The following is a 27,703-nucleotide window of genomic DNA, read 5'->3' as shown; positions in this document are numbered from 1 at the left end:
TTGTGGAGTCTTCAAGCATCCTTTAATTTTCCAGGTTTGGGACTGACACAAGCAGTTACACAACTCAGAGAGAGACTGTCTCAGCACATAAGACCCATATGGGCTGACCATTTGACAAACACAAGTGCAGTGTACTCTTGGTTTGGAGCAATGGTGTAAACTGCTCAGCCTCAGTAAATAAGGAACCTATTACCAGGTGACTTTACATGGTCAAGACAGGGCAGAAATAGTGACCTAGGCAGGCCTCAGACTCCAGAGCTAGGATCTGCCCTTCTCCTGCCCTTGGGGATCATCAGTGCTGAGCTATACAAGCTTGTGTGTCCTTCCAGTACATCAAATAGTGACTGCAAAATATCTTTTGAGCTGGGGAAACTCAAAGTATATTCTGAAAAAAGAGGATTAAGTTTTGCTATTACCTGATATTGGCAATTTTCTCCTACATGCACCATCATCCAGTGCTGTAAAGTGCTGTAGAAACTGATGTCATGTGGCTCTAGGATAATGAAGAAGTGGAAACAAATGGTCCCATGGTACCTCCCCACCATGAGAAAGGGCTTATTGTTATCTGAAGGAATAAGCAGCCAGATCTCAGAACAGCAGAAAACTTAATGCATCTACAACTGTCATGGAGAATAGTACTGGTGGAACTGAAACAGACTCCATGCAGCAAAGCTGTTGGAACAGCTTTAACACCATCAAACCCCCACACTGTGACAGCTGTGCTTGGCTGTTAAGCATGATCTGTACTTCCACTGAAGACTCTGACCTAAACTGAGGGTGAAATCTCCTCTTTTCCCACCCTACCAGACACAGAAGCTTGCTTTCCATCTCAAGTTAAAGTAGCAGCAACAGAGCAAAGCCAAATATGCCACCCAAATCTTCACCAGGATGCCTGTTCCTGGTGTGATCACTCTTGGGAAACCATGTTAAAGATGCACTATGTGATTACACATCAAACCCCTCAGAACAACCCCAGACCCCAATTGTTGATGGCATTTCCCTCCTCACTAATACAATGTCACCCAGAATATAACGTGCTTTTGCCTTTGATTACAGCAGAAATGCAGAGGCTTGGACCTGCAACCTGACAGCCCCTGCTGCTCAGTGAATCTGAGCAAGGGAGCAGATTACACGGTGGTGATTTTCTTGTCCTTGGTGGCTTGTTTGATAGCAGCTTGCTCACAAATGATCTCCTTCAACCGCTGCAGCCTCATGTTCTGGGTGGTTTGGTCTCCCACACCCGTCTGGCTCCGGTGAAGTAAGTTCAGGGCATAGATGTATTCCAGCTCTGTGTACTTCACCCCTTGATCCACCACGAGGTTTAACAGCTCATCTGCTGTGTTGTAGAGCATCTCATAATACTGCCTGAAAAGCAAGTAAACAAAAAAACCACTTGGTGAGTAGTGATACCTGGCACTCCACACCTTTATTTCTGCAGAACAGCATCATTTTGGTTTGAAAAGATTTTTAACATCATCCAGTCCAATCATTAACCCAGCACTGCCAGATCACCACTAAACCATGGCCCTCAACACCACATCTATACAGAGCCTTGAAATCCCTCCAGGGATGGGGACTCCACCAGTGCCCTGGGCAGCCTGCTGCAGGCCTTCACAACCCTTTCAGGGAAGAAATTTTTCCTCATGTTCAGCCTAAACCTCCCCTGACACAGCTTGAGGCCATTTCTTCTTATTACTTCTTCCCTGGGAGAAGAGACCAACCCCCAACCTGGCTCCAACCTCTTTTCAGGGAGCTGTAGAGAACCAGGTCTCCCCTCAGCCTCCTTTTCTCTAGGCTAAATAAGCCTAGTCACCTCAGCTGCTCCTCACAAGACTTGTTCTCCAGACCCTTCACCACCTTTGTTACCCTTCTCTGGACATACTCCAGCACCTCAATGTCCTTCTTGGTGTGAGGGGCCCAAAACTGTATCCAGTATTTGAGGTGCAGCCTCAGCAGCACTAAACACAGAGGGACAATCCCTGTCCTAGTCCTGCACCACCATCCACCATCCACTATGACTTTTATACATCAGTGACATGAGCAGAGAAGGCTGCATTAGATGCTGTACAAAAAGAGAACAAACATTGAACATCAGGAGATGGCAGGTGGGCACATACATGCACGAATCTGCTCCCCACAACACGACCATGAGGAACTGAGGGCTCCTCTTTCATCTTAGCTACTGTCAGCTGAGATGTCACCGTTTGGCACCCAGCATGTACAAAGCAGCATATTGATACAGATGTATATCACAAAATCCCAGCACAGTGGGGGTTGAAAGGGTCCTCTGGAGATCATCCACTCCAACCTCCCTGCTAAATCAGAGTCACTCAGAGCAGGTTGCACAGGATCACAATGTCCAGGCAGGTTTGGAATATCTCCAGAGAAGGAGACTCCACAACCTCTCTGGGCAGTCTGGTCCAGTGCTCCAGCACCCTCACAGGAAAGAAAGTTTCTCCTTAGGTTTAGGTAGAACCTCCTGGGTTCTTGTTTGTGCCCATTGTCCCTTGTCCTTTCACTGGGCACCACTGAAAAGTTTCTGGCCCTTGTCCTTTTGCTCTCACCCTTTATCTCTTCCTGAGCATTGATGAGATCCCCTCTCAGGCTGCTCTTCTCCAGGCTCAGAGCCTCAGGCCTCTCAGCCTTTCCTCCTCATGGAGATGCTCCAGGCCCCTGAGCATCTTTGTAGCCCTCTGTTGGACTCTCTCCACTAGTTCTCTATCTCTCTTGAGCCCAGAACTGGACACACTCTTCCAGATGTTGCCTCATTAGGGCAGAGTAAAGTTGGAGGAGAACCTACCACACTTTTCTTAATGCACCCCAAGAGACCATTTGCCTTCTTGGCCACGAGGACAAATTGCAGGCTCATGGTGAACTTGCTGTCCCACAGGACATGGATCTGTATTTATATGGTGATGTACAGATGTCTATCTGATAGTCACTCAGTCTGCAAGAACGAGAGTCTTCTGGAAAGGAATCACAGGGGTAGGGAAAGTGGAGATTTTGTCCTTCATAAAGCCCTCTTACAGAGAGATGCTAATGCTGAGCACGAGAAGAGCTCCAAGACCAAAACTCCAGAGGCCTCCAATGCTACAGAGATGCACAGCTTGAGAGAAAAGAATATTAAATAATGAAAAATAAATTTGATCCAAGAGCCAAGGTGTTCCTTTTAAGAAGTAAAAGATAATCTGAAGAGAAGGCTAACAGAGAGGCTGTGGTGCAGGCTGGTGTCAATTCATGTAAAGTGGCATTAGTCACAGTATGGATTTCCAAGGAAGGGAATTTAAGCAAGTCCTAAGTGGGAGGGGAAGTGGGACAGAGAAGCAGTGAGGCAATTCTGACAGCTGTCAATCCAACCACTGCAGAAAAACATGGGCTGGGACTGGACTGAGAATTGGGCTGAGGAGAATCTCATGAAGCTCAATAAGGCAAAGTGCAAGGACCCGCACTTGGGTCAAGGCTATCCTCAAGATCAGTACAGGCTGGGGGATGATGAGATTGAGAGCAGGCCTGCCGAAAAGGACTTGGGGCTACTGGTGGATGAGAAGATGGATGTGAGCCAGCAGTGGACACTTGTAGCCCAGAAGGCAAATTGCATCCTGGCCTGTGTCAAAAGCATCATGGCCACCAGATTGAGGGAAGTAAATGTCTGCTGTGAGGATGCCAGGACAGGCTGCCTAGAGAGGTTGTGGAGTCTCCTTCTCTGGAGAGATTCCAAAAGTTGCCTGGAAGCCAGCCTATGCAAGCTGCTGTGGGCAAACCAGCTTTAGCTAGGGGGTTGAACTGGTCCCTATAGTTCCCTTCCAAACCCCACCATAGTGGGATTCTGTGAAGGCAGAAATGGGCTGGAGCAGCTGAGAAGGAGGTCCCTGCATGACTCCTCCACACTTTTGCAGGAGGATACAGGACAGGCTGCAGTCTAATCCTCAGGTCTCGATGGAATAAATTATTTAAAGCCTAAGAGCAGGGGCCCCAGGAAAAGAGATCACCTCCCTCCCTTCCTCTCATCTTTGAATGCATTAAAATAGCAATCAGGGCCAACATGGTGAGGCTGCATATTAAATTTCTCTTGTTCTTTACTTTGCAAGCTCTCAGGTCTGGCTTAGCTGTGCCTTTGCAGAGAGCATCCAGCATGCCACCAGACTGCAAATCACTGCAGCAATAACTAGAAACAGCTATACTAGAACTACATTGCCAGCTTGTCTCAGGTAGTATCATAGGATCATAGTATCAGTCAGGGTTGGAAGGGATGTCAAGGATCATCTAGTTTCAACCCCCCTGCCATGGGCAGGGACACCCCACACTAGATCAGGCTGGCCACAGCCTCATCCAGCCTGGTCTTAAACACCTCCCACCCTGGCTGGGCTACTGGGCTCCAAAGCTCTGCATTTTTACCTCCTCCATCTCCTTCAAGACATCAGTTGCTGCTGCGACTTGAGAACAAGCTCCTGTGGTTGAAAGTTTGTGCCAACACAACTGCTGCCACAGGCCAGTTGAGCTTAAGTGGGAGGAAAGCCTTGTGACTGGAGGAAGAAGACTCCAAAATCATCAATTCGGACAACAAGGACCATCAGGATTCGGGTTGTGTGGCCAAAAGAATCACAGAATTCCAGCATAGTGGGGGCTGGAAGGCACCTCTGGAGAGCCAATTATCCTGTTAAATCAGGGTCACCCTGAGCAAGTTGCAGAGGATCACAACCAGCCAGGTTTAGAATCTCTCCAGTGAAGGAGACTCCAATCTCTGTGGGCAGCCTGGTTCAGTACCCTCACATCAAAGAAGTTTTGCCTCACTTTCAAAGGGACTTTTCCTTAGGATGTCTAGCAATAGGTTGAAGGGGGATGGTATTAAGCTGAAGGAGAGTAGGTTTACACTGGATCTTAGGAAGAAGTTCTTCAGTACAAGGGTGCTGAGACTCTGGAATAGATTGCCCAAACAGGTTGTGGACATCTCCTCCCTGAAGGTGTTCAAGGCCAGGTTGGATGAGGCCTTGAGCAGCCCATGGTGGGGAGGTTGGAGTAGATGATCTCCGAGGTCCCATCCAACCTGAGCCATTCTGTGATTTACCCCACATCCTTAGAGCTGCTTTCCTTTCCAGCCCCTCCCAAACCTTGGCTGACTGAAGAATTCTGAATTCTGCACCTAATAAACACAGGATTCATCTGTCACTCTTTTTTTTTTTTTTGGATCAGATTATTTTTTAATTAAAAATTTCCAACCAAATAAAGAAGAGAGCAAACGAGACAGGAGTGAGGGAAAGGTCTGCATTTTTAATTGGGTGCAATTAAAAACCTGCCGCTTTGGCGTGGCGTTGCCTCTGGCCAAACCCTATTTGCATGAGTAATTATTCACTCCATTACGAAGTCTGCTCAACTTTGCCTCCCCTTGTCTTTGAAAGTATTAATAAATATTGATCAGACATACTCCTGTTTGCCTTTGCCCAAGCAGCTCTGATGGACTCATCTTCTGATGCTATCAAATAATGAAATATGAAAGAGTAGACAGGGAAGAGCCTCTTGTTCTGTGATTTTTTATTTAGGCTCTTCATTTTCCTTTCAGAAGTATATTTGTCCCTGCCATTATAAATGCTCTTTTGATTATCAAGAAGGGGTTGAGGAAATCAAGTTAGTAAGGGATGGGGGAAATAAATGGATGATGGGTGAGGGAGATCTCTGTTGAGTGGCTTTGTTTTCTTAAAGCTGAGATTTAAAACCAGGGAGAAGAATGAATATTAATCAGAAGCTGATTCTATCATCTGACAAATAGGTTAATAAATAATAAAAGTAGATTAGCAAGCCTAACCAAAGAGCTCAATCAGCTTCCCAAGCCTTCAGGTGGCTTCCATCTGAGCACACCTAAGATGATTTACCTACACAGATCATAGGTTTGGGTTGGAAGGGACCTTGAAGATCATCTAGTTCCAACACACCTGCCATGGGCAGGGATACCTGCTGCTACACCAGGCTGCTCACAGCCTCATCTAACCTGGGGGCATCCACAACCTCCCTGGCAACCTGTTCCAGTGTCTCACCACCCTTACTGGAAAGGATTTCTTCCCAATATCCAGTCTAAATCTACCCTCCTTGGGCTTCAACCCATTCACTCTCATCCCATCACTACACCCCCTTGTAGCCCGCTTCAGTTACTAGAAGGCAGCTCTAGGGTCTCCCTGGAGCCTTCTCTTCTCCAGGCTGAACAGTCTGCAACGTGCAGTCATTTTTGGCCTAATTTTAGGGTCCTGTCCATGGAGCCAAATAAGTACTTCTTGACCACAAGTTTCAGTATTCAGTATTCCTAAGGTTGGAAGAGACCTCAAAGATCATAGAGTCCAACCTGTCACCACAGACCGCATGACTAGAGTAGGGAAGACACTACTGCCCACTGCAGGCTTCAACTCATGACCTTCCCATTAAGGGTCTGATGCACTACCAACCTGAGCCATCCTGTTTCTCTCAGTCCAGGCAGACATGGAGGTGTCTGTTTCTTGGCATGGTTTGTAAGAGCTGAGGTTGACTAGCACAGCAAAAACATCTCTGCTGTGGACATCTGAAGCCACATGAATTCTCCTAAAGCACGTTGGCTTCTTCAGGGGGCAAAGAATGGTCATTATTACTGTTGTCCCCAAGTTGCCACAGGTTAATTAAAAACCAGGAACATAGAATGTTCTCCATAGAAACATAGAATGGTTTGAGTTGGAAGGGAACCTTAAAAATCGTCTAGTTCCAACACACCTGCCGTAAGTAGGGACACCTTTCACTAGACCAGGTTGCTCAAAGCCTTGTCCAATAAGGCTTTGAACAGTTATGGGGCATCTGCAACTTCTCTGGGCAACCTGTTCCAGTGCTTCACCACCCTCATAGTGAAGAGTTTCTTCCTAATATCCTATCTAAATCAATCACTTTCAGTTTAAAACTGTTATTCCTCATCCTATCATTTAAGAAACCTCAATAAGTTATGATTACAATAGAACTTCCCCTGTGGAATAGTGTCCTGAGGATATTGATATTCTCTGGCATGTTTTAGGGCTGTAACTGCACAAAGGACACAGTTTAATATGAGAAGTGCTTAGACAGTGGATGTATGATGTAGCAGATACCATCCATCACTAGTTTCTCTTTGTTATCATAAACTCCCAGGATGGCAGAAGAAGCAGCACCTGTACCTGCAGACTCTTGCATTAAAATGCTGATCACTGACTCCTGTGTGCAAACATCACTGCAGTCTTCATGAGGTGTAGAAATTACAGTAATTGCTGGCTTACGTGCTTTCTTTGTGTGCTTGCTGTTTTGAGTTTTCAGAACTTGCTCTGCAAAACCCTACATGCTAGAGCTCATCTCTCCTGCTCCACCTCCAGGGTCCTGCAACCGTCAACTCCATCCTGACCTTTTTACTATCTGAAATGTCTCATGCTCCCTAGACAAAAAAGCCACATTGCCTTCTTGTCTTGGTCAAGTAGTCCTGGAGATCCAGGCTCATGAAGGACCTGGAGCACATGATCTATGAGGAGCATCTGAGGAAGTTGGGGTTGTTCAGTCTGGAGAGTAGGCTGAAGGGAGACCTCATCACTTTCTACAACTCCCTGAAGGGAAGTTGTTGTGAGGAGGGGACCAGCCTTTTCTCCTTGGTGTCAAGAAAGAGGCCTAGAGGAAATGATTTCAAGCTGCACCAAGCTGTTTCAGGATGGTTATTAGGAAATATTTCTTCACTGAGAGGGTTCTCAGACATTGGAATGGTCTGCCCAGGGCAGTGGTGGGGTCACCATGCCTGGGGGGATTCCAGCAGCATGTGCATCTGGCGCTTAGGGACATGCATTAGTGTTGATCCTTCAGTGCTGGATCGAGGGTTGGAATGGATGATCTTTGAAGTCTTTTCCAACCAGATATATTCTGTGATTTCTTCTTCATTGCATGAACTAAAGTTACCCCATATCTTACTGTACATCCTGTTTTTCCAGTGACTCATCTTCACACTATTCACTGTGTTTAAATGTAATGGTTCCATCAAGATCTGCACATATCAAAATCGAGTGACTTTGTAACTGCAGCTTTGCTCTTTTTCCTCATCACTCACATGCTTGTTGCGACTCATGGCTTTTCATGCAACCGTGGAGCACCTTGGGTTGGAAGGGATCTTTGAAGGTCATCTAGTCCAACCCCCTGCAGCCAGCAGAAATATCTTTGACTAGATCAGGTTGCTCAGAGCTCCATCCAACCTTACCTGGAATGTTTCCAGGAATGGGGCATCTATCATCTCTCTGGGCTGTGGTAATGGTTGTGACAGGCAGTGTGAGCAATCTGGCAGTGTAGGCCTAGAGCCTGACATGGTGGTAGGCCGTGCCCAGCATGAGTGCGGAAGTGGCTAGCAGTACAGCAGAACAGTGCTGTGCCCGCACTGTGTAACCAAAGCAGGGCACTGGTAGCCATAAACATAGAGAGTTATCTTGGAATGACAGGACACACACGTATATCAACAATCCTGCATGTTAACCAATAATCCACAGTAGTACAGTGTGTGGTCACTCGTGAGTGGCCAATGAAGCCATGCCAGCAATGCCCCCCGAGCTTATATAAGTTGTAAAGTTTTTCTTAATACGCACTTCTTCTGCGCACTCCTTACTAGCCTGTCAGCTCCACTGTCTGCTTGCACTATGCTTGCTTTATAACGGAACAATGATGAAGCAATAAAGGAACAATACTAGATCATATTGATCAGCCATATCGATTCCAATCTCCGTCGTCCCCAGACTGGGCAACCTGTTTCACTGCCTCACCACCCTCACAGTGAAGAGCTTCTTCCATAGATCTAGTTTAATTTAGATCTAGTCTAATGTCCTCCATAAACTAGATATTAGTATGTCTTCCCTCTTTTAGTTTCAAACCATCATCCCTTGTCCTGTCACAACAGGCCCTGCTCAAAAGTCTCTGTCCAGCTTTCTTACCAGCCCTTTTAAATACCGAAAGGCCACAAGAAGGTCTCCCTGGAGAGAGAGAGACCTTCATTATATCTAGTCTGAATTCTCCTCTCTTTTATTTTTTGTCTGGGATTAGTCTGTAAGTACTTCATACTTTAACTTTTTTTACTTATTAGAGTACCCAAGATATTTGGGGTGCTATAAAAGTGACTCCTTAACCCCTCAAAAAGAGGGAGATAAGTATCTATATAAAATATAGATACATGTTTTGTTCCCTTTGGCTGACTCCCACATCCAAGTTCTTGCCTGTGTCTGTCTGCACTCCTACAGAGTCGGCACCCAGCTATATAATGAAGGAGTAATTAAAGTAAGATCCTTTATTCTTGAAACATCACTCTGTTCATCCAAAGGTCCTTCTCTTAAGAAGAGATCAAGTCATTCTTGGGGAAATCAGAATTTAATTTTGAATTCACCTGGCCATCTTCTGAAAAAAATTTTTTGTGTGCAGGCCTTGGGTTAGAGGTGAACATTAGCATTTAAATGGAGAAAGGTATTAATAGCCCTCAGAGGAGCTTGTCTCATCCTGATTGCCTTTCCACAGATTTTTTTTTCCTAAATGAGAAATCCTCTTATTTCTTTCTTCTCTTTCTCCAAGAACAGAGTTCAAGAGACCATCTTTTAATATAGGGGGGTGTGTGTGTGTATACATACATATATATATATATATATATATATATATATATATTTATATATATATACACACCCCCAAAATGCATCCTGGCCAAATGGGTCCATTGTTTGCAATAGAATCTGATGTTTTGTTTCAAAATGGCTATTTAAAAAATGACAGGAGAGTTTGTGTGTCACTTGATTTCTTTGGTTTTGATTTCACCATAACAATTGGGTTTGGTTTTTCTTTCACCTGTGAACCATTCCCACCAGTTATATTCAACCTTCTTCAGTCAGCCAAGGTTTGGGAGGGGCTGGAAAGGAAAGCAGCTCTAAGGATGTGGGGTAAATCACAGAATGGCTCAGGTTGGATGGGACCTCGGAGATCATCTACTCCAACCTCCCCACCATGGGCTGCTCAAGGCCTCATCCAACCTGGCCTTGAACACCTTCAGGGAGGAGATGTCCACAACCTGTTTGGGCAATCTATTCCAGAGTCTCAGCACCATTCCTGGAAACATTCCAGGTAAGGTTGGATGGAGCTCTGAGCAACCTGATCTAGTCAAAGATATTTCTGCTGGCTGCAGGGGGTTGGACTAGATGACCTTCAAAGATCCCTTCCAACCCAAGGTGCTCCACGGTTGCATGAAAAGCCATGAGTCGCAACAAGCATGTGAGTGATGAGGAAAAAGAGCAAAGCTGCAGTTACAAAGTCACTCGATTTTGATATGTGCAGATCTTGATGGAACCATTACATTTAAACACAGTGAATAGTGTGAAGATGAGTCACTGGAAAAACAGGATGTACAGTAAGATATGGGGTAACTTTAGTTCATGCAATGAAGAAGAAATCACAGAATATATCTGGTTGGAAAAGACTTCAAAGATCATCCATTCCAACCCTCGATCCAGCACTGAAGGATCAACACTAATGCATGTCCCTAAGCGCCAGATGCACATGCTGCTGGAATCCCCCCAGGCATGGTGACCCCACCACTGCCCTGGGCAGACCATTCCAATGTCTGAGAACCCTCTCAGTGAAGAAATATTTCCTAATAACCATCCTGAAACAGCTTGGTGCAGCTTGAAATCATTTCCTCTAGGCCTCTTTCTTGACACCAAGGAGAAAAGGCTGGTCCCCTCCTCACAACAACTTCCCTTCAGGGAGTTGTAGAAAGTGATGAGGTCTCCCTTCAGCCTACTCTCCAGACTGAACAACCCCAACTTCCTCAGATGCTCCTCATAGATCATGTGCTCCAGGTCCTTCATGAGCCTGGATCTCCAGGACTACTTGACCAAGACAAGAAGGCAATGTGGCTTTTTTGTCTAGGGAGCATGAGACATTTCAGATAGTAAAAAGGTCAGGATGGAGTTGACGGTTGCAGGACCCTGGAGGTGGAGCAGGAGAGATGAGCTCTAGCATGTAGGGTTTTGCAGAGCAAGTTCTGAAAACTCAAAACAGCAAGCACACAAAGAAAGCACGTAAGCCAGCAATTACTGTAATTTCTACACCTCATGAAGACTGCAGTGATGTTTGCACACAGGAGTCAGTGATCAGCATTTTAATGCAAGAGTCTGCAGGTACAGGTGCTGCTTCTTCTGCCATCCTGGGAGTTTATGATAACAAAGAGAAACTAGTGATGGATGGTATCTGCTACATCATACATCCACTGTCTAAGCACTTCTCATATTAAACTGTGTCCTTTGTGCAGTTACAGCCCTAAAACATGCCAGAGAATATCAATATCCTCAGGACACTATTCCACAGGGGAAGTTCTATTGTAATCATAACTTATTGAGGTTTCTTAAATGATAGGATGAGGAATAACAGTTTTAAACTGAAAGTGATTGATTTAGATAGGATATTAGGAAGAAACTCTTCACTATGAGGGTGGTGAAGCACTGGAACAGGTTGCCCAGAGAAGTTGCAGATGCCCCATAACTGTTCAAAGCCTTATTGGACAAGGCTTTGAGCAACCTGGTCTAGTGAAAGGTGTCCCTACTTACGGCAGGTGTGTTGGAACTAGACGATTTTTAAGGTTCCCTTCCAACTCAAACCATTCTATGTTTCTATGGAGAACATTCTATGTTCCTGGTTTTTAATTAACCTGTGGCAACTTGGGGACAACAGTAATAATGACCATTCTTTGCCCCCTGAAGAAGCCAACGTGCTTTAGGAGAATTCATGTGGCTTCAGATGTCCACAGCAGAGATGTTTTTGCTGTGCTAGTCAACCTCAGCTCTTACAAACCATGCCAAGAAACAGACACCTCCATGTCTGCCTGGACTGAGAGAAACAGGATGGCTCAGGTTGGTAGTGCATCAGACCCTTAATGGGAAGGTCATGAGTTGAAGCCTGCAGTGGGCAGTAGTGTCTTCCCTACTCTAGTCATGCGGTCTGTGGTGACAGGTTGGACTCTATGATCTTTGAGGTCTCTTCCAACCTTAGGAATACTGAATACTGAAACTTGTGGTCAAGAAGTACTTATTTGGCTCCATGGACAGGACCCTAAAATTAGGCCAAAAATGACTGCACGTTGCTATGACCTACTTCTTCTCTAGGTGCCTACCTCTTTCATTGCCTCTTGGAAGACCAAAGGCAGATGCCTCATCATCCCACAATGCAATAAGTGGCCCAGTTTGGGGCAGCAGGCATGGACAGCTCTGAGCTGTGCAGGAGGACAATGTTGAGAGCATAGTAAGAGAGTTGATTCAGAGTAGGTATGAGAAAGAAATTTTTAACACAATGTGGTGACACACTGGTCCAGTCTGCCCAGAGATGTGGTAGAGGCCCCATCCCTGCAAACATTGCAGATGATGTTGTTCAGAGCATCGTTAAGGTGCCTTCCAACCCAAACCATTCTTTGATTATATGAAGATGTCCCTGTTGACAGGAAGCAGTTTGGACCAGATGACCTTAAATGGTCACTTTAGAAAGCTAAAATTTGCAAACACCCAAGGTGTGAAATGGTTTGCAAGAGAAAACAAACCACAAGAGGGAGAAATAAAAGCGAATTTACAGTATAATGGTGCTTCACACTCCTGTGGTACCTCTGCAGATCACAACCCTTAATAAATAGTCAGAGGATGTGATGCAAGGACAGTATTGGGGTGAATTTTTTACAGTTGGAAGGACTGAGACAAAAAGTTATGTAATTTGTCCAGGACAGAAAATGATATCAGTGATGGTAAGCCTTTAGACCTTGATTGGTCTATTGGGGCTGCAGCACACAGAACTCTAACCAGAGTAGAGAGCCAGGCAAGAAAGGGTTGTATTGCTTTCAAAGGCTTTAAGTACAGCCTTCTAATTAAAGACAACCAAATTAGAGCACCAAATTACTTTCCTTTTTAAAACTTAAACCACACAGGCAGTGCATGAAACACTACCCATGAACTCACCCATGTGTTGGCTTCTGTACAGATTAAACAGGTTTGTTTTAGTGGCTATTTTTGGAAGAAAATCCTCAGCCAGCACTTTGGGTGAAGCTCTGTGTCACTGAAACACTTCATTTGCTCTCCATTGCAAACCTTTTTGTAAAGCACAGATGATAAATCACCTGTAAAACACAGAGCTACTTAGCAAAGGAAAAGGTAAGGTATGTGCAAAACATAACTGCTCTTCCAAAAGATTTATCCTTTCCTCTCTCCTCTTTTTTATCCTGATACCATAGAATGGCTTGAGTCAGAAGGGACCTTGGAGATCATCTAGTTCCAACTTCCTCCTGATGTCAGAATGGCTAAAGATGGGAGAAACAAAGCCCTTCCAGCACCCGATTTAACTGATCTACTTTGGCTGTGTGGGTGCAAGGACATGATGTCCCTTTCTTGGAACCATTCCAGGTCAGGCTAGACTCTGAGCAACCTGATCTAGTTAAAGATGTCCCTACTGACTGAAGGGAGGTTGGACTAGATGACCTTTAAAGGTCCTTTCCAACCCAAACCTCCCTAAAGGGAGGTTGTGGTGAGGTGGATATCCTCCCAAGTAAATAGTGATAGAACAAAAGATAATAGCCTCAAGCTGCACCAGAGGAGGTTTAGATTGGACATTAGGATTTTTTTTTCATTGAGAGGGCTGTCAGGCACTGGAACAGGCTGCCCAGGGAGGTGGTTGAGTCACCGTCCCTAGAGGTGTTTAAAAGCTGTGTAGCTTGGGGATAGAGTTTAGTGGTGGCTTTGGTAGAATGGGGGTAATGCTTGGAGTCAATGATCTGAAAGGTCTTTTCCGACCTAAATGATTCTATGACTCTATGATTCCATGATTCTATGACTTTGTGATTCCACGAGTCTGTGACTCCATGATTATAGGACTTTTATGACTCTATGATTACATGACTGTGTGACTCTAGACTCTGTGATTATGACTATGATTCTACGTCTCCATGATTCGATGACTGATTCTATGATTCTGTGATTCTACCATTCTGTGATTCTATGACTCCATGATTCGATGACTCTGACTCTATGATTCTATCATTCTGTGATTCTATGACTCCATGACTTGATGACTCTGACTCTATGATTCTATCATTCTGTGATTCTATGACTCCATGACTCTATCATTCTGTGATTCTATGATTCCATAATTCAATGACTCTGACTCTATGATTCTATCATTCTGCAATTCTATGACACCATGACTTGATGACTCTGACTCTATGATTCTACAATTCTGTGATTCTATGACTCCATGATTCGATGACTCTGTGATTCCTTTTGCCTTCTTCCCATGCTTTTGTCACTCATGGCTTGGCCAACACTGCCCTGCTGGGAGCATGTGACGGGGATCTCTGTGCATCAAGGAGGAGAACACATCTACCAAAGCATGGGAGAACCACTCCCTGAACAAATGCAGCCACCCTGGTGCTCATCAGCGATACAGGGTAATTACAAGGCTTTTCAAAGGAAGGATAAATCCATTAAACCCCATTAAATAATTCTCCAAAAAACAATGTCTGAGACACTCCTTGTAGCTCCATCTTGGCTGATATAATGAAAGATGGAAATTTTCTCACTCTCCAAATGGAACTTTGTAGGGTATTAAATAAGCACCCTCAGCACTTATCTAAATCTTTAATTAGCTCTATAATATACTGATGATATCAAGGCTAATTAAATTTATACAGATAAAGAGCATAGAAATTCTAACCAAATGAGCTGGAAAGTACATATTAAATAGTAAATTTAATGGTTTGAGCAGATAAATGCAATTTTTTATATATATATATATATGTAAGAAATAAATTCAATTTGCATGTTGTATTAAAATTGATTTTGAGTGTGCAAACGATTGGTAAGGAGAAAAAAAATCTTTAATAGATCAGTAAAAATGCTAATCTGGCCTGCTTAAATATCAGTTATTCATGCCAGCATTTGCAAATAAGACACACATATTTGCATTTTACTACATATAGTAAAAAAAAAAAGAGAGAGAGAGAAAATTATCAATACCATATGCTGGTTCATAAAGAATATTAAGCATTTTTTTTCCCCTCGCCTCATGCATAAATGAGAGGGAATGTGAAAAACGAATGTAGCCTGAGAGAAGAGAGAGTCAGCAGTTCGATGGAAAGTGCTGCAAAGATTGCTCCAGTCAGCAAAAAAAAAAAAGAAGGAGAAAAAACCCACCACAATTTTAGCTCCCCCTCGGGAACAGCAATCACTGTGGTGAAAAATCCCCTGCACTTAGGATCAAGTGGCTTGGAACTGGCTACAAAAAGAAATGATGTTGTGATCAGGGAGGTGCTCAGTGGTGCACATTTGCTGGGTTTTAGAATCACAGAGTTGTTTTGGTTGGAAGAGACCTTTAAGATCAGAGTCCAGCCTTCAACGTAAAACCACCATGGCCATAAAACCACATCCCAAAGTGGAACGTCCGCGTGTTTCTTGAACACCTCCAGGGATGGTGACTCCACCACCTCCCTGGGCAGCCTGTTCCAACGCCTGACTACTCTTTCAGGAAAGAAATTTTTCCTAATATCCAACCTAAACCACCCCTGGCACAATTTGAGGCCATTTCCTCTGATACTGAGGAGAAGAGACAGACCCCCACCTCAATACAGCCTCCTTTAAGAGAGCCATAGAGAGCAATGAGGTCTCCCCTCAGCCTCCTCCAAACTAAACAATGCCAATTTCTTCAGCCACTCCTCATAAGACTTGTTGAGATGATGGAACATGTCCAGAGAAGGGCAACAAAGCTGGTGAAGGGTCTAGAGAACATCTTTCCTAAACTGAGGGGCCCAGAACACAGCCCAGTATGCAAGGTGCTCTCACCAGTGCCCAGTATATGGGCATGATCACTTCCCTACTCCTGTCAGCCACACTATTGCTGATCCAGGACAAGGTGCTGGTGGCCTTCTTAGCCACCTCAGCACACTGCTGGGTCATGTTCAGCTGGCTGCCAACCAACACCCCCAGGTCCTTTTCTGCTGGTAAGTGTCCACCCACTCTGCCCCAAGCCTGCAGCATTGCCTGGATTTGTTGTGACCCATGTGCAGGACCCAGCACTTGGCCTTGTTAAACTTTATCCAACTGCACTTGGCCCATTGATCCAGCCCATTCTGATCTCTTTGCAGAGCCTTCCTATTCTCAAGCAGATCAACACTGCCACCCAAAAAAATCAGGAATGTTGGGTAGCTACCAATGGGTGAAGGACAGAGCTGATGGTCTTTGCTTGCTAACAGGCACAACAAGCTGCAACACGTGAACTATAGAAGGAAATTACCAGGTCAGAGTCTGCCTGTATTGTGGTCAGGCCTTACTGCTTCAAAGGAGGTTTGAACTACTTGCTGGAATCAGGTAAAGAACCCAAAGTTCTTGAAAACCCCAGTTGATGATTTCTTCTGGCTACCCTTGTTCATTTGGTTTGAATGCTGCAGTGGTTTTAGAGATTAGGGAACTGAGATTTTCTATGGACATAAAGACAGGAAATTTGGTTTGTTACCACAAATCGAATCACAGACTGCATCAGGTTGGAAGGGACCCTCAAAGATCATCTTGCCCAACCCCTCTGCAGTGAGCAGGGGCATCTACTACTAGGTCAGGTTGCTCAGGGCAACTTGCCCCATGGCACTATTGTTTCTTCTCCTGGTAGCACCATAGAGCATTATTATTTTCCTCCAGCCTAGAAACCACTGAGATTGAATTGACCTACAGACTCCTGCTTGCCCAACGCAGCACACAGACCTATCCAAACCAGTAGGTTCAAACACTACCTACTGGCTTATCATCATCCAGAGCAACCTGGAGCCCGTGTGAATCCAAGGAGATTAAACAAGGCTAAGTGCAAGATCCTGCAGACTGTCCAGTTTTGGGCTCCCCAGTTCAGGAAACCAGTGGAGAATTCAGGGGAGGCTCTAAAAATTATAAGGTGACTGGAGCATCTCTCTGAGGAGGAAAGGCTGAGAGAACCTGGGTCTAGAGAAGAGCAGCCTGAGAAGGGATCTTCTCAATGATGATAAGTGTCCAAAAGGCAGGGGTCAAGAGGATGGGGCCAGACTCTTTTCAGTGTTGCCCAGCCACAGGACAAGGACAATGGACACAAACTGGAACCCAAGAGGTTCCTTCTGAACATGAGGAGAAAATTCTTTGCTGGGAGGATGCTACAGCACTGGACCGGGCTGCCCAGAGAGACTGTGCTATCTCCTTCTGGAGACCTGCCTGGATGTGATCCTGTGCAACCTGCTTTAGCAGTGAGGTTGGATCTTATGATCTCCAGAGGTCCCTTCCAACCCCTGCCACACTGGGATTACAGGATCACAGGATGTTAGGGGTTGGAAGGGACCTCTGGAGATCTTCAAGTCCAACCCCTCTGCCAGAGCAGGTGACTCTGCAGCCAAAAGCCCATTTTGCTGCTCATTCTCAGGATCTGTGCATTTCCATGCTAGAAGAGAAGGAAGAATTAACATCACACAGTACACTAAACAGTTAGCAGATGGCCAAGAATTACAATAATTTACCAAGTTGCAGTGGGCTTAAGAAAACAACCTGGAATGGGCAGGCACTGCATCTTATTAAAAAAAAAGGCCTATTTTGCATATTGCTTCTTCATTATACAAGCTGTTCTTCATGAAAGCAAAAAACAAAAGGGAAAAAGCTATTATGTGCACCTCTTTCCTCCTCCTCTTTGTGTTTTGCACACATGCCAATGTGGAATACGCATCTGACTTCTCTGTGTGCTTGAGAGACCGACTTCAGCAGGATGTTAATGCACTTAGGTGATGTGAGGTGTGATCTGAATTTAATCTGTTTTCTCTAGTATTTGACCTCAAACCTGGTGTACAAATTGTGAGGAACAAGGCGAGCCTTACAGCCTTCCATGAAGCCCCAGGAAGAGATGACGCAGTGCAGAACATTTCCTGAAGGTGATACATATCTGTATAGGATGACATCAGCTGCATATATTTACGTGCAAGAAGTCTCTGTAGAGGGATCTGACCCATCTGGAATGACAAGCTGAGCCTCATGACATGAGGTTTAACAAGGCCAAATGCCGGGTCCTACACTTGGGCCACAACAACACCATGCATACACCAGGCTTGGGAAAAAGTGGCTGGAAAATGCCTGGTAGAGAAGGACCTGGAGATGTTGATCAATACCCAGCTGAAGATGAGCCAGTGTGTGCCCAGCTGGCCAAGAGCATCCTGGCCTGGATCAGCAAAAGTGTGACCAGCAGGATTAAGGCAGGGATTGTCCCTCTGTACAGGGCACTGCTGAGGCCACACCTCAAATTCTGGGTATAGTTTTGCAGCTCCCACTCCAAGAAGGACATTGAAGTGCTGGAGTGGGTCCAAGGAAGGGCAAGGAAGCTGATGGAGGGTCTGGAGAACAGGTCTGGTAAGGAGTGGCTGAGAGAACTGGGGCTGTTCAGTCTGGACCAAAGGAAGCTGAGGGGAGACCTTCTTGCTCTCTACAACTCCCTGAAAAGAGGCTGCAGCCAGGTGGGGGTTGGTCTCTTCTCCCAAGTAATAAGTGATAGGACAAGAGGAAGTGGCCTCAGGTTGCAAAAGGGAGTGGGCTAGGTTGGACATTAGAACTTCTTCACTGACAGGATTCTCTAACACTGGAACAGGTTCCACAGAGAGGTGGTTGAATCCCCATCCCTGGAGGTGTTGAAAAGAGATGTGGTGCTGAGAGACATGGTGTAGCACCAGACTTGGGAGCTGACGGTTGGACTCCATGATCTTAAAGTTTCCAGCTGAAACGATTCTGTGATTCTGTGTGCAGTAGTCTGGGTGCAATTATTTTAATAGCTTCCTAAAATAGAAGAAGTGAGGGTTTTGGTCTCTACCTGAGCACATGGATTTCTCTTGGCTATGACGCCCAGGTTCATTATGGGCCAGATTTAATTGCTACATCAGAGTTTGTGTGTTGATATTCTACATCTGATGTGCGAAAGTTCAGGGACGCCAATCAGGCACGGTGCAGATGTCACTCTGCAAAATGTTCTCAGACAGTCTCCATCTGTCAGATATGGTAATACTTGTGCTCCATCAATTATTCACCTCCTTAACTCCATGTTTCCTGCATTTGAGTCAGAATTGCTAATGTCAGCCTCACCAGAGGATCTACCTTGGACAGGCAGGAATTGCCTGATCTGCATTCCCCTTTCAGAGTCTCTGCTTTCATGCCCTGGAGCCAGTTGCCTTCTGCAGCTGAAGAATTCTCTCTCAGTTTACTCATTTTGTTTTACTGATTTAGCTGCAAAAAAATCAAAGCCTCCCTTTTGGAGCAGCATTTTCAGCTCATTTGAGGATGGAAGTCAGAGGGTAATTATGACAATTATACCATGGTATCCAAAATCCAGCTTAGATAGACCACACCTTTTACTATAGATTCACAGAATGGTTTGGGCTGGAAGGGACCTTTAAAGGTCACCTAATCCAATCCTCCTGCATTGGGGACTGCAGAGACATCTGCAACTAGATCAGGTCACTCAGAGCCCCAGACAATCTGACCTGGAATGTTTCCAGGGATCTACCACCTCTCTGGGCAACCTGGGCCAGTGTTTCAGCACTCTCTACAGTCAAGGCCAGGAGCAGCGGGGTAGCCATAGTCTGTGGCCAGCAGCTGCTGAACTGTAGGAGACAAAAAGGAAAATGACCAAAGGACAGAAATAGCACAACTGAGAGGACCAGTAGGGTCAAGTCACAGAATCATGGAATGGTTTTGTTTAGAAGAGACAAGTGTCATGACAGAGCACTAGGGCAGAGGATGTCTCAACAGTTGGGACCAGGGCAGGTATAGTCCAGAAACTGTACAGCAGAGCTTGCCAGTTTTCTGGCTCCTTTAAGTCATGTATGAAGCACAAAGTTGAAGTACCTTATGATGTTATGAACTGAGAAAGGATCTTGAAAGCACCCTCCCTAGAACTGGCCATATCCTCACCCTCCTGTCCTGGAAGTGGTATTATAGAATTGTAGAATGGCTTTGGTAGGAAAAGACCTTTATGATCATCGAGTTCAGCCATTACCTAACTGTACCAAGTCTGGGGCTAAACCATGTCCCTCAGCACCACATCTCTGCAGCTTTTAAACACCACCAGGGATGGAGATTCAACTACCCCACTGGGGAGCCTGTCCCAGTGTTTGAGAACCCTTCCAGGGAAGAGTTTTCTTCTAATATCCAACCTAAACCTCCCATGGTGCACCTTGAGGCCATTTCTTCTTGTCCTATCACTTGTTACTAGGGAGAAGAGACCAATCCCTCCACCTCACTCCAACCTCCTTTCAGGGATCTGTAAAGGGTGAGAAGGTCTCCCCTCAACCTCCTTTTCTCCAGACTAAACAGCCGCAGTTCCTTCAGCTGCTCCGTACATGACTTGTTCTCCAGACCCTTCCCCAGCTTCATTTCCCTTTTCTAGAGACCCTCCATTACCTCAGTGTTCTTATTTTATACCTTACCTGCCTGCTCCTTCACCTTCAGAGTGAACTATTCCTGATTCCCAGATGCCACAGCTTCAGCAGGTTGAAATGCTCAGGCTTCATCTAACTCAGAGAGGAAATTCTGCACAAGAGGTGACATCAGTGCACAGAAAAGTGACCAGCTGGGACTCCTAAACATCTATCCCACAGCACCAGTATCTGGCATTTCCTTGCAGGTCACCAGGTCTGATGCACTGAAGGTTCCTAATGAGGTCTGACTGACAGGGAAATGCAATCTGCTACTTAAAGACCTGCATGCTGTCTTTCTATCTGAGGAGCTTCTGCTAGAAAGGTGCAGCCTGCTGTGAAAGAGGCAGGACATTTGTCTAATTGCTTCCATCTTCAGGCTAGAGTTAGGCTATGGAGATGCACTTCAGGCTCACAATCCAGTGTTTACCTTTATTTCAGCTGCAGACAAATGCTGGGGATGATACCAAACTGGGAGTGAGTAACACACCATGAGGCTGTGCTGCCATTCAGTGAGACTGGACAAACCGGAGAGTTAGGCCGAGGGGAACATCATGGAATTCAAGAAGTGCAACTGTAAGCCTAGGGAGGGATAACCTCTTGTACCAGTACAGGTGAGGGGTGACCTGCTGGAAAGCAACTCTGCAGAGAAGGAACGTGGAGTGCTGGTGAACAAATGTACCATGAGCCAGCAATGTGTCCTTGTGACCAAGAAGGTCAATGGGCTGCATCCTGGGGTGCATGAAGAAGAATGTAGCCAACAGGTTGAAGGAGGTTCTCTTCCACATCTACTCTGCCCTAGTGAGGTCATACCTGGAGTACTGGGTCCAGTTCTGGGCTCCGAAGCTCAAGAGAAAGACAGAGAGTCCAGTAGAGGCTGCTGAGGGAGTTGGAAAAACATGTCTCTGTGAGGAGGAAAGGCTGAGAGGCCTGGGGCTATCTAGGCTGGAGAAAGAGCAGCCTGAGAGGGGATCTGATCAATGCTCAGCAAGAGCTAAAAGGCATGGGTCAAGAAGATGGGGCCAGATTCTTCTGAGTGGTGCCCAGTGACAGGACAAGAGGCAATGGGCACAAACAGGAACACAGGAGGTTCCATCTGAACATGAGGAAAAATTCTTTCCATATGGAGGTGCTGGAGCACTGGACCAGACTGCCCAGAGAGGTTGTGGAGTCTTTCTCTGAAGACTTTCAAAACCTGCCTAGACATTGTGATCCTGGGCAACCTGCTCTGGGTGACCCTGACATAGGGAGGTTGTGCTAGATCTCCAGAGGTCCAACTCTGTGATTCAGTGCTTCTGGAATGGTTGTTCTTCACACAGTGATGTTTCCCCTTGGCATTTTCCTTGTGTCATGACAACTTTTCTTCTTATAAACTGTCCTTCCTCTAACAGCTCTGTTTGCTGTGCATTTAAGCAGAAGCTCCCAGCAAGCTACCACACCTTCAGCACACAAGCTCATCTCACCTTTAAGCATGGGAACAAAAAGCAATTTCTTGATCAAATAGCAACTCCAAGAAGGTTATGTGAGAGCTGAGATGTGGAGTTCACAATCACATGCACTCACAAGGCTATCTGCTCCCGTGGGATGACTCTGGATGTTTGCTCAGGCTCCATCTGGAGTCTAGGGCTAAATTTTGACCTTGTTTGAACAGAATCAATCAAGGAAGTCCAATGCCAGATGACAGAGACAAAACCCAGAAGTAGCTCCATGGTGTTATTTGACCCTTTAAGGACTAGAAGACATAATTGGACATTTTTTGTTACATCCTCAACAGGCTGACCCATTGATCAGTGTTTAAATAGCCACCTCAGCCACACTATGGCCAGAAGGTTCTACCTAAGTATAAGGAGAAACTTACTTTGAGCATAATGGAGCAACCTGACCAGAGAGGTTGTGGAGTCTCTTTCTCTGGAGAGATTCCAAACCCACATGAACACTGTGATCCTGGTCAACCTGCTGTGGGTGACCCTGCTTTAGCAGAGAAGTTGGACTAGATGATCCCCAGAGGTCCCTTCAAAACCCTACCATTCTGTGACACTGTGATCTTCCTCCCATGAGTGCAACTTGAGGCTGTTTACCCCTGTTCTATCACTTGATACTAGGGAGAAGAGTCAACCTCCACCTGGCTCCAGCCTCCTTTCAGGGAGTTGTAGCGAGCCAGGTGTCCCTTCAGCCTCCTTTTCTCCAGGCTGAACAACCACAGTTCCCTCAGCTGCTCCTCACAAGATCTGTTCTCCAGACTCTTCATCAGCTTTGTTGCTCTTCTTTGGACCCATTCTAGCACCTCACTGTCCTTCTTGGAGTAAGGGGCCTAAAACTGAAGCCAAGATTTGAGGTACAGCCTCACCAGTGCCCAGTACAGGGAAACAAGCCTTGCCCTGCTCCTGCTGGCCATACTAATGCCAATGCAAGCCAGGATGCCGGTGGCCTACTTGGCCACCTGAGCACATGCTGGCTCAGTTGTTCAGCTGGCTGTTGACCAACTTCCCCAGGCCATTTTCCATCTGACAGCTTTCCAGACAGTCTGCAGCATTGCATGGTGGTGTTGTGACCCAAGTTCAGGACCCAGCACTTTTCCTTCACTAGTGTACTAGGAAGTCATGAGCAGGTGGCGAGCACATCCACCACCACTGCTGATTAAGTACAGCTTAGCTTTGCTCCACATTTTTGCTATGATAACCCAGAGGACCAATCCAATTAAACCACATGTTGATGAGTACTCTGTGATTTGAGAGAACCAGCACTAAGATGACAGTGTGTACCAGGACTCCAACCCACAGGATGTGCTTTCACAAGCTGGTCTGCAAAGAAATCACACTATTGCAGTATCACAGTATGGTAGGGGGTGGAAAGAACTTTGGGGGATCATAGAATCCAGCTTCCTTGCCAAGGCAGGTTCTCCTACAGAAGGTCACACAGGAATATGTCCAGGCTGGTTTTGAATATCTCTAGAGATGGAGACTCCAACACTTCTCTAGGCAGCCTGTTCCAGTGCTGTGTCACCTTTCATTGAAAGAAGTTCCTCCTCATGTTTAGATAGAACTTCTTATGTTCAGGTTTATGCCCTTTACCCCTTCTCCTGTCACTGGGTGCCACTGAGCAAAGACTGGCCTCATCCTCATGACACTTACCCCTTAAATATTTATAAGCATTTATGGGATCCCCCCCTCAGTCTTCTCCAGACACCCACCCAGCATACCACAGACCTAGATAAACAAAACAATCCCATTCTGGCTAGAGTCTCATAACCTTAGACCCTCCATTAAAGTTCTGCAAGTTACTGGTCAGTGGTTAAGTATCATCACAGAGGCCAAAGTCACTAAAGGTAAAAGTTCTAGAAGAAAAACTTCTAGAGAAGAAAAATCCCTTCCCTTTAATTACCGTTAGCAATGCAGCATGACCCAGAGAGATAAACACACAAGCACCTACACGAATAAGAAGCTTGGGAACACAAAGTCATTACTTGGATTTTTTTTTTTGCTTTTCCCCCACAACGTTCAAAACTTATTAGTCTCAAGAAAGGACCTATCAGCAGAAGGCTGTCACCTCAGGGATAAAGAAGGAATTTGTTTGTAAATTCATTTCCAGGACAATCTACCCTGTTGTGGTTAAAAGCAGAGGAGGAATCTGCTGTGGCCAAGTCCAGCAGCCAAAAATGCTTCTTAGAGATGTTTATTCACATCTTCCACAGCCTGTGTCCCCGGGAAACGTGAACGCCGGCTTCTGCCAGCTGAGAAGTTCACCTTCATTGATTGTTTCACTAATACACCCAGGAACCAAGCAAAGGGGAGGGGGGGGAAAAAAAAGTCAATGAAGCTTCTTGGTTTTTCAGTCCATTTCCAGGTTAGGAAAATTGAATTAATCTCTTTACTCAGAGCAACTCAGACATCCACATGCAGGCAATGAAAATCATTACAAAGGCCACTAAACCCCCTGTATCTCTAAAGGTTATGGTGAGAAGATTAAAAGTGCCTGAGGGAAAAAATGAAAAGGCTAATCAAAATAAAACCCGAGTCAACAGCGGGAAGGCTGGGCAGGAACAGCACCATCCAGTACCAACTGGTATTTTAAGATGCTTCCTCTGCTGTATGAAGCCATACTGATAAAGAGATGATGCTCTCTGATTTCACACATCACAGTGTTTGGACAGTAGGAGTAGCAGTCAGCGGCTTGTTGGCTAGATGGAGACTGGTGACAAGTCATGGCCCTCAGGGGACCGTACTGGGACCAGTGCTGTTTTAATATCTTCAACAGTGACACAAACAGTTGGTCGAGAGCACCCTCAGCAAGTTTGCAGATAACTCTTAGCTGAGCGTTGTGGTGGGCTACCATCCTAAGGGACAGGATCCATCCAGAGGGACCTGCACAAGCTGGAGAAGTGTGTGAACCTTATGAGGTTCAAGAAGGCCAAGTGTACGATCCTGCTCCTGGGCCAGGACAATCCTCATCGTCAGCCTGGACTGGGGGATGAAGGGCTGGAGAGCAGCCCTGTGGAGAACGACTTGGGGGTGCTGTGGTGAGTGAAAAGCTGGACATGAGCAAGCACTGTGTGCTCACAGCCCAGAGCCAGCTGTGTGCTGATTTGATCCTCAGCAGCATGGACAGCAGGTGGAGGGGAGGGGATTTTGCCCCTCTGCTCCACCCTGCTGAGACTTCACCTGCAGTGCTGTGGCCAGCTCTGGAGTCCTCAGCACAGCAGATACGTGGACCTGTTGGAGTGGGGCCAGAGAAAGCCACAGCAATGATGGGAAGGCTAAAAGCCCTCTGCTGTGAGGCCAGGGTGAGAGAGTTGGGATTGTTCAGCCTGGAGAAGAGAAGGCTTCCAGAAGACCTTCCGGTGTCCTTTCAATGCTTAATGAGGTCTCTAAGAAAGATGGGAACAGACATTTTGGCAGAGCCTGTTGTGACAGGACAAAGGGTGATAGATTTGAACTCAAAGAGACAGACCTAGACCACACATAAAGAAGAAATTTTTTGCAAAAAGGGTGGTGAGACTCTGGCCCAGGTTGCCCAAAGAGTCAGCTCAGGAACCATTCAGTCCAGGTCAGGCTGTTTGGGGCTCTGAGCAACCTGCTCTAGTTGTTGATGTCCCTGCTGACTGCAGGGGGCTTGGACTAGATGACCTGTAAAGCTTCTTTCCAAGCCATCTAGTGACGCTATGATTAGGGACACAGGAACTGTGAAATAAATTCAGTCCTCTAATGCAGTTAATACAGGGCTGCTACTGAGTGTAAAAACTTACTGAGAGCTCTTATGGATTAATCTACCCACCTACAAGTCACCTCCTGACCCCAGATAGCTAAGGAGAGGCTCATCTTGCCTAGTGATAGACTTCTGCTGTGGAAAATTCCACCTGAGCAGGTCACCTCTGCTCCCAGGTCCTCGTGAGAAAGCAACAGGCACTTCTGGGAGGCCCTTCATCTCCTTTCAAAGAAAATTTAAAGCCCTTCAGAAAATCACTCTCTAATCATGGCCACTTCTCTACACATGCTATAAAGGCAGCTGAGGGCAACCAGCTCTGATGGAGATGTGACAGTGGTGGACCTCCAGTTATAGAGGAAGTATCCATTGGTTCAACGGGTCAGTGCATAGCTTGGAAAGTCAAATTACAGTACCTGGTTGGACTTGAGTTTGTGTTCTTCCTGCTGCCACAGCCCACGTGTCTGTGAAATACCTGCCATGTCTTTTAATTACAAAGCCAGAAAAATCCCTTCCTTGAGGAGCTAATAATCCATGCAGTCACCACAGGAAGGGGAGTGACATGCTGTCATTACCCAGTGGCTCAGCCACTTTCTTTCCATCTTCTTGTGCTCAAGTGCTCTTGTTACGGGAAAATTGCTTAAGGATGAACACAAGAAATGTCATTGCCCAAGAGTCAAGCTCTGCTGCTGAACATCTGGTGTATCACCATTGGGACCTTTTGGAGCTTCTTCCTAATGTGGAGAATCGTCAGCAGGCATTTCCCAGGAATAAGAAATCTGCTGCTTGGCAAACCTCAGAATAAAACTTGTCCATCCTTAGGCTGGAGTGAGGCCAAATGGACTAAAGATGGTGCTGGAAGAACAGTGACTTCTGCACAGGACATGTCCACTTCTCCTACCTTGAGCAGTTCCCTGAGGCCCCTGATGTCTAATTTAAGACAAAGTTCCATTTTCAGGAACATTATCATTTCAGAGCTTTGCAGCTCATTTCCCTCTTTGTTCCCTCCCCTTCAGTTGTGCCAGCACAGCTGTTTGCACAGCCCACTGTGAACCAGATCAGGGAGCTGATCCTGCCAGAAAAGAGAAAAAGCTGAGGCAAGAAAGCTACCACAGTCCCCACCCCCCAAGGCTGGTCCTGGTGCCTGCAGTCCAGACCCAACCATCTCCTGGGATGTGTCCCCATCAGCATGGGCAGCAGGTGGAGGGAGGGAATTCTGTTCCTTTGCTTCACTCTGCTGAGACCCCCAGCTGCAGTGCTGGGGCTAGCTCTGGAGTCCTCAGCACAGCAGAGACATAGACCTGGTGGAGCAGGGCCAGAGAAGGCCATAACAATAATAAGAGGGATGGAAGACCTTTGCTGTGAGGCCAGACTGAGAGAGTTGGCATTGTTCAGCCTGGAGAAGAGAAGGCTCCAGGGACACCTTCTTAGTGGCCTTTCAGGACCTGAAAGGGCTGATAAGAAAGCTGGAGACAGACTTGTTAGCAGGACCGTTGCGACAGGACAAGGGGTTACAGTTTGAAACTCAAAGAGGGAGATTTAGGCTGCAGAGAAGGAAGACATTTTTCACACTCCAGGTGGTGAGGCCCTGGCCCAGGTTGCCCAGAGAGGTGGTAAATGTCCCATTCCTGGAACCATTCCAGCTCAGGTTGTTTGGAGCTCTGAGCAACCTGCTTAGTTGCAGATGACCCTGCTGACTGCAGTGGGTTTGCACTGGATGACCTTTAAAGGTCCCTTCCAAACCAAACAATTCTTTGATTTTATGCCATGAGCAGTCAAAGAACTGAGACCTTTCTGAACGCAAGTGATTGGTAGGACTCTGTGTGGGTTACAAGTGTCAAGTAGGTATCTTGAAAGGAGACCTGATTCTCATAATTGCTCTCATTTCACCTCCTCAGTGAACTCTTTGGTTTCTTCTGGCTCTGTTTGACTGATCAGATGAATCTTGGAGCCAGACTGTTCTCAGTGGTGCCCAGTGACAGGACAGGGGTCAACAGACACAACTTGGAACACACACCTAAACATGAGGGTGCCAGAGCA

At 46.0% G+C, this 27,703-nt stretch overlaps 1 protein-coding gene across 1 annotated transcript in view; it reads right to left on the bottom strand.

Moving 5' to 3' along the window:
- EXOC4 (exocyst complex component 4) overlaps nucleotides 1–27,703 on the bottom strand; it is a 517,764-nt gene continuing 490,061 nt past the window's right edge. The window contains exon 18 of the mRNA XM_068169085.1: nucleotides 1–1,365. Coding sequence (XP_068025186.1) covers nucleotides 1,128–1,365 — 238 coding nt within the window. The 3' untranslated portion in view covers nucleotides 1–1,127. The remainder of the gene's footprint in view (nucleotides 1,366–27,703) is intronic.

The sequence above is a fragment of the Melanerpes formicivorus genome, unplaced genomic scaffold (assembly GCF_026170545.1).
Source record: "Melanerpes formicivorus ecotype bairdi unplaced genomic scaffold, bMelFor1.0.p_v2 SCAF_3, whole genome shotgun sequence".
NCBI classification, from domain to species: Eukaryota; Metazoa; Chordata; class Aves; order Piciformes; family Picidae; genus Melanerpes; species Melanerpes formicivorus.
This window is presented reverse-complemented; position numbering and strand designations above follow the sequence as displayed.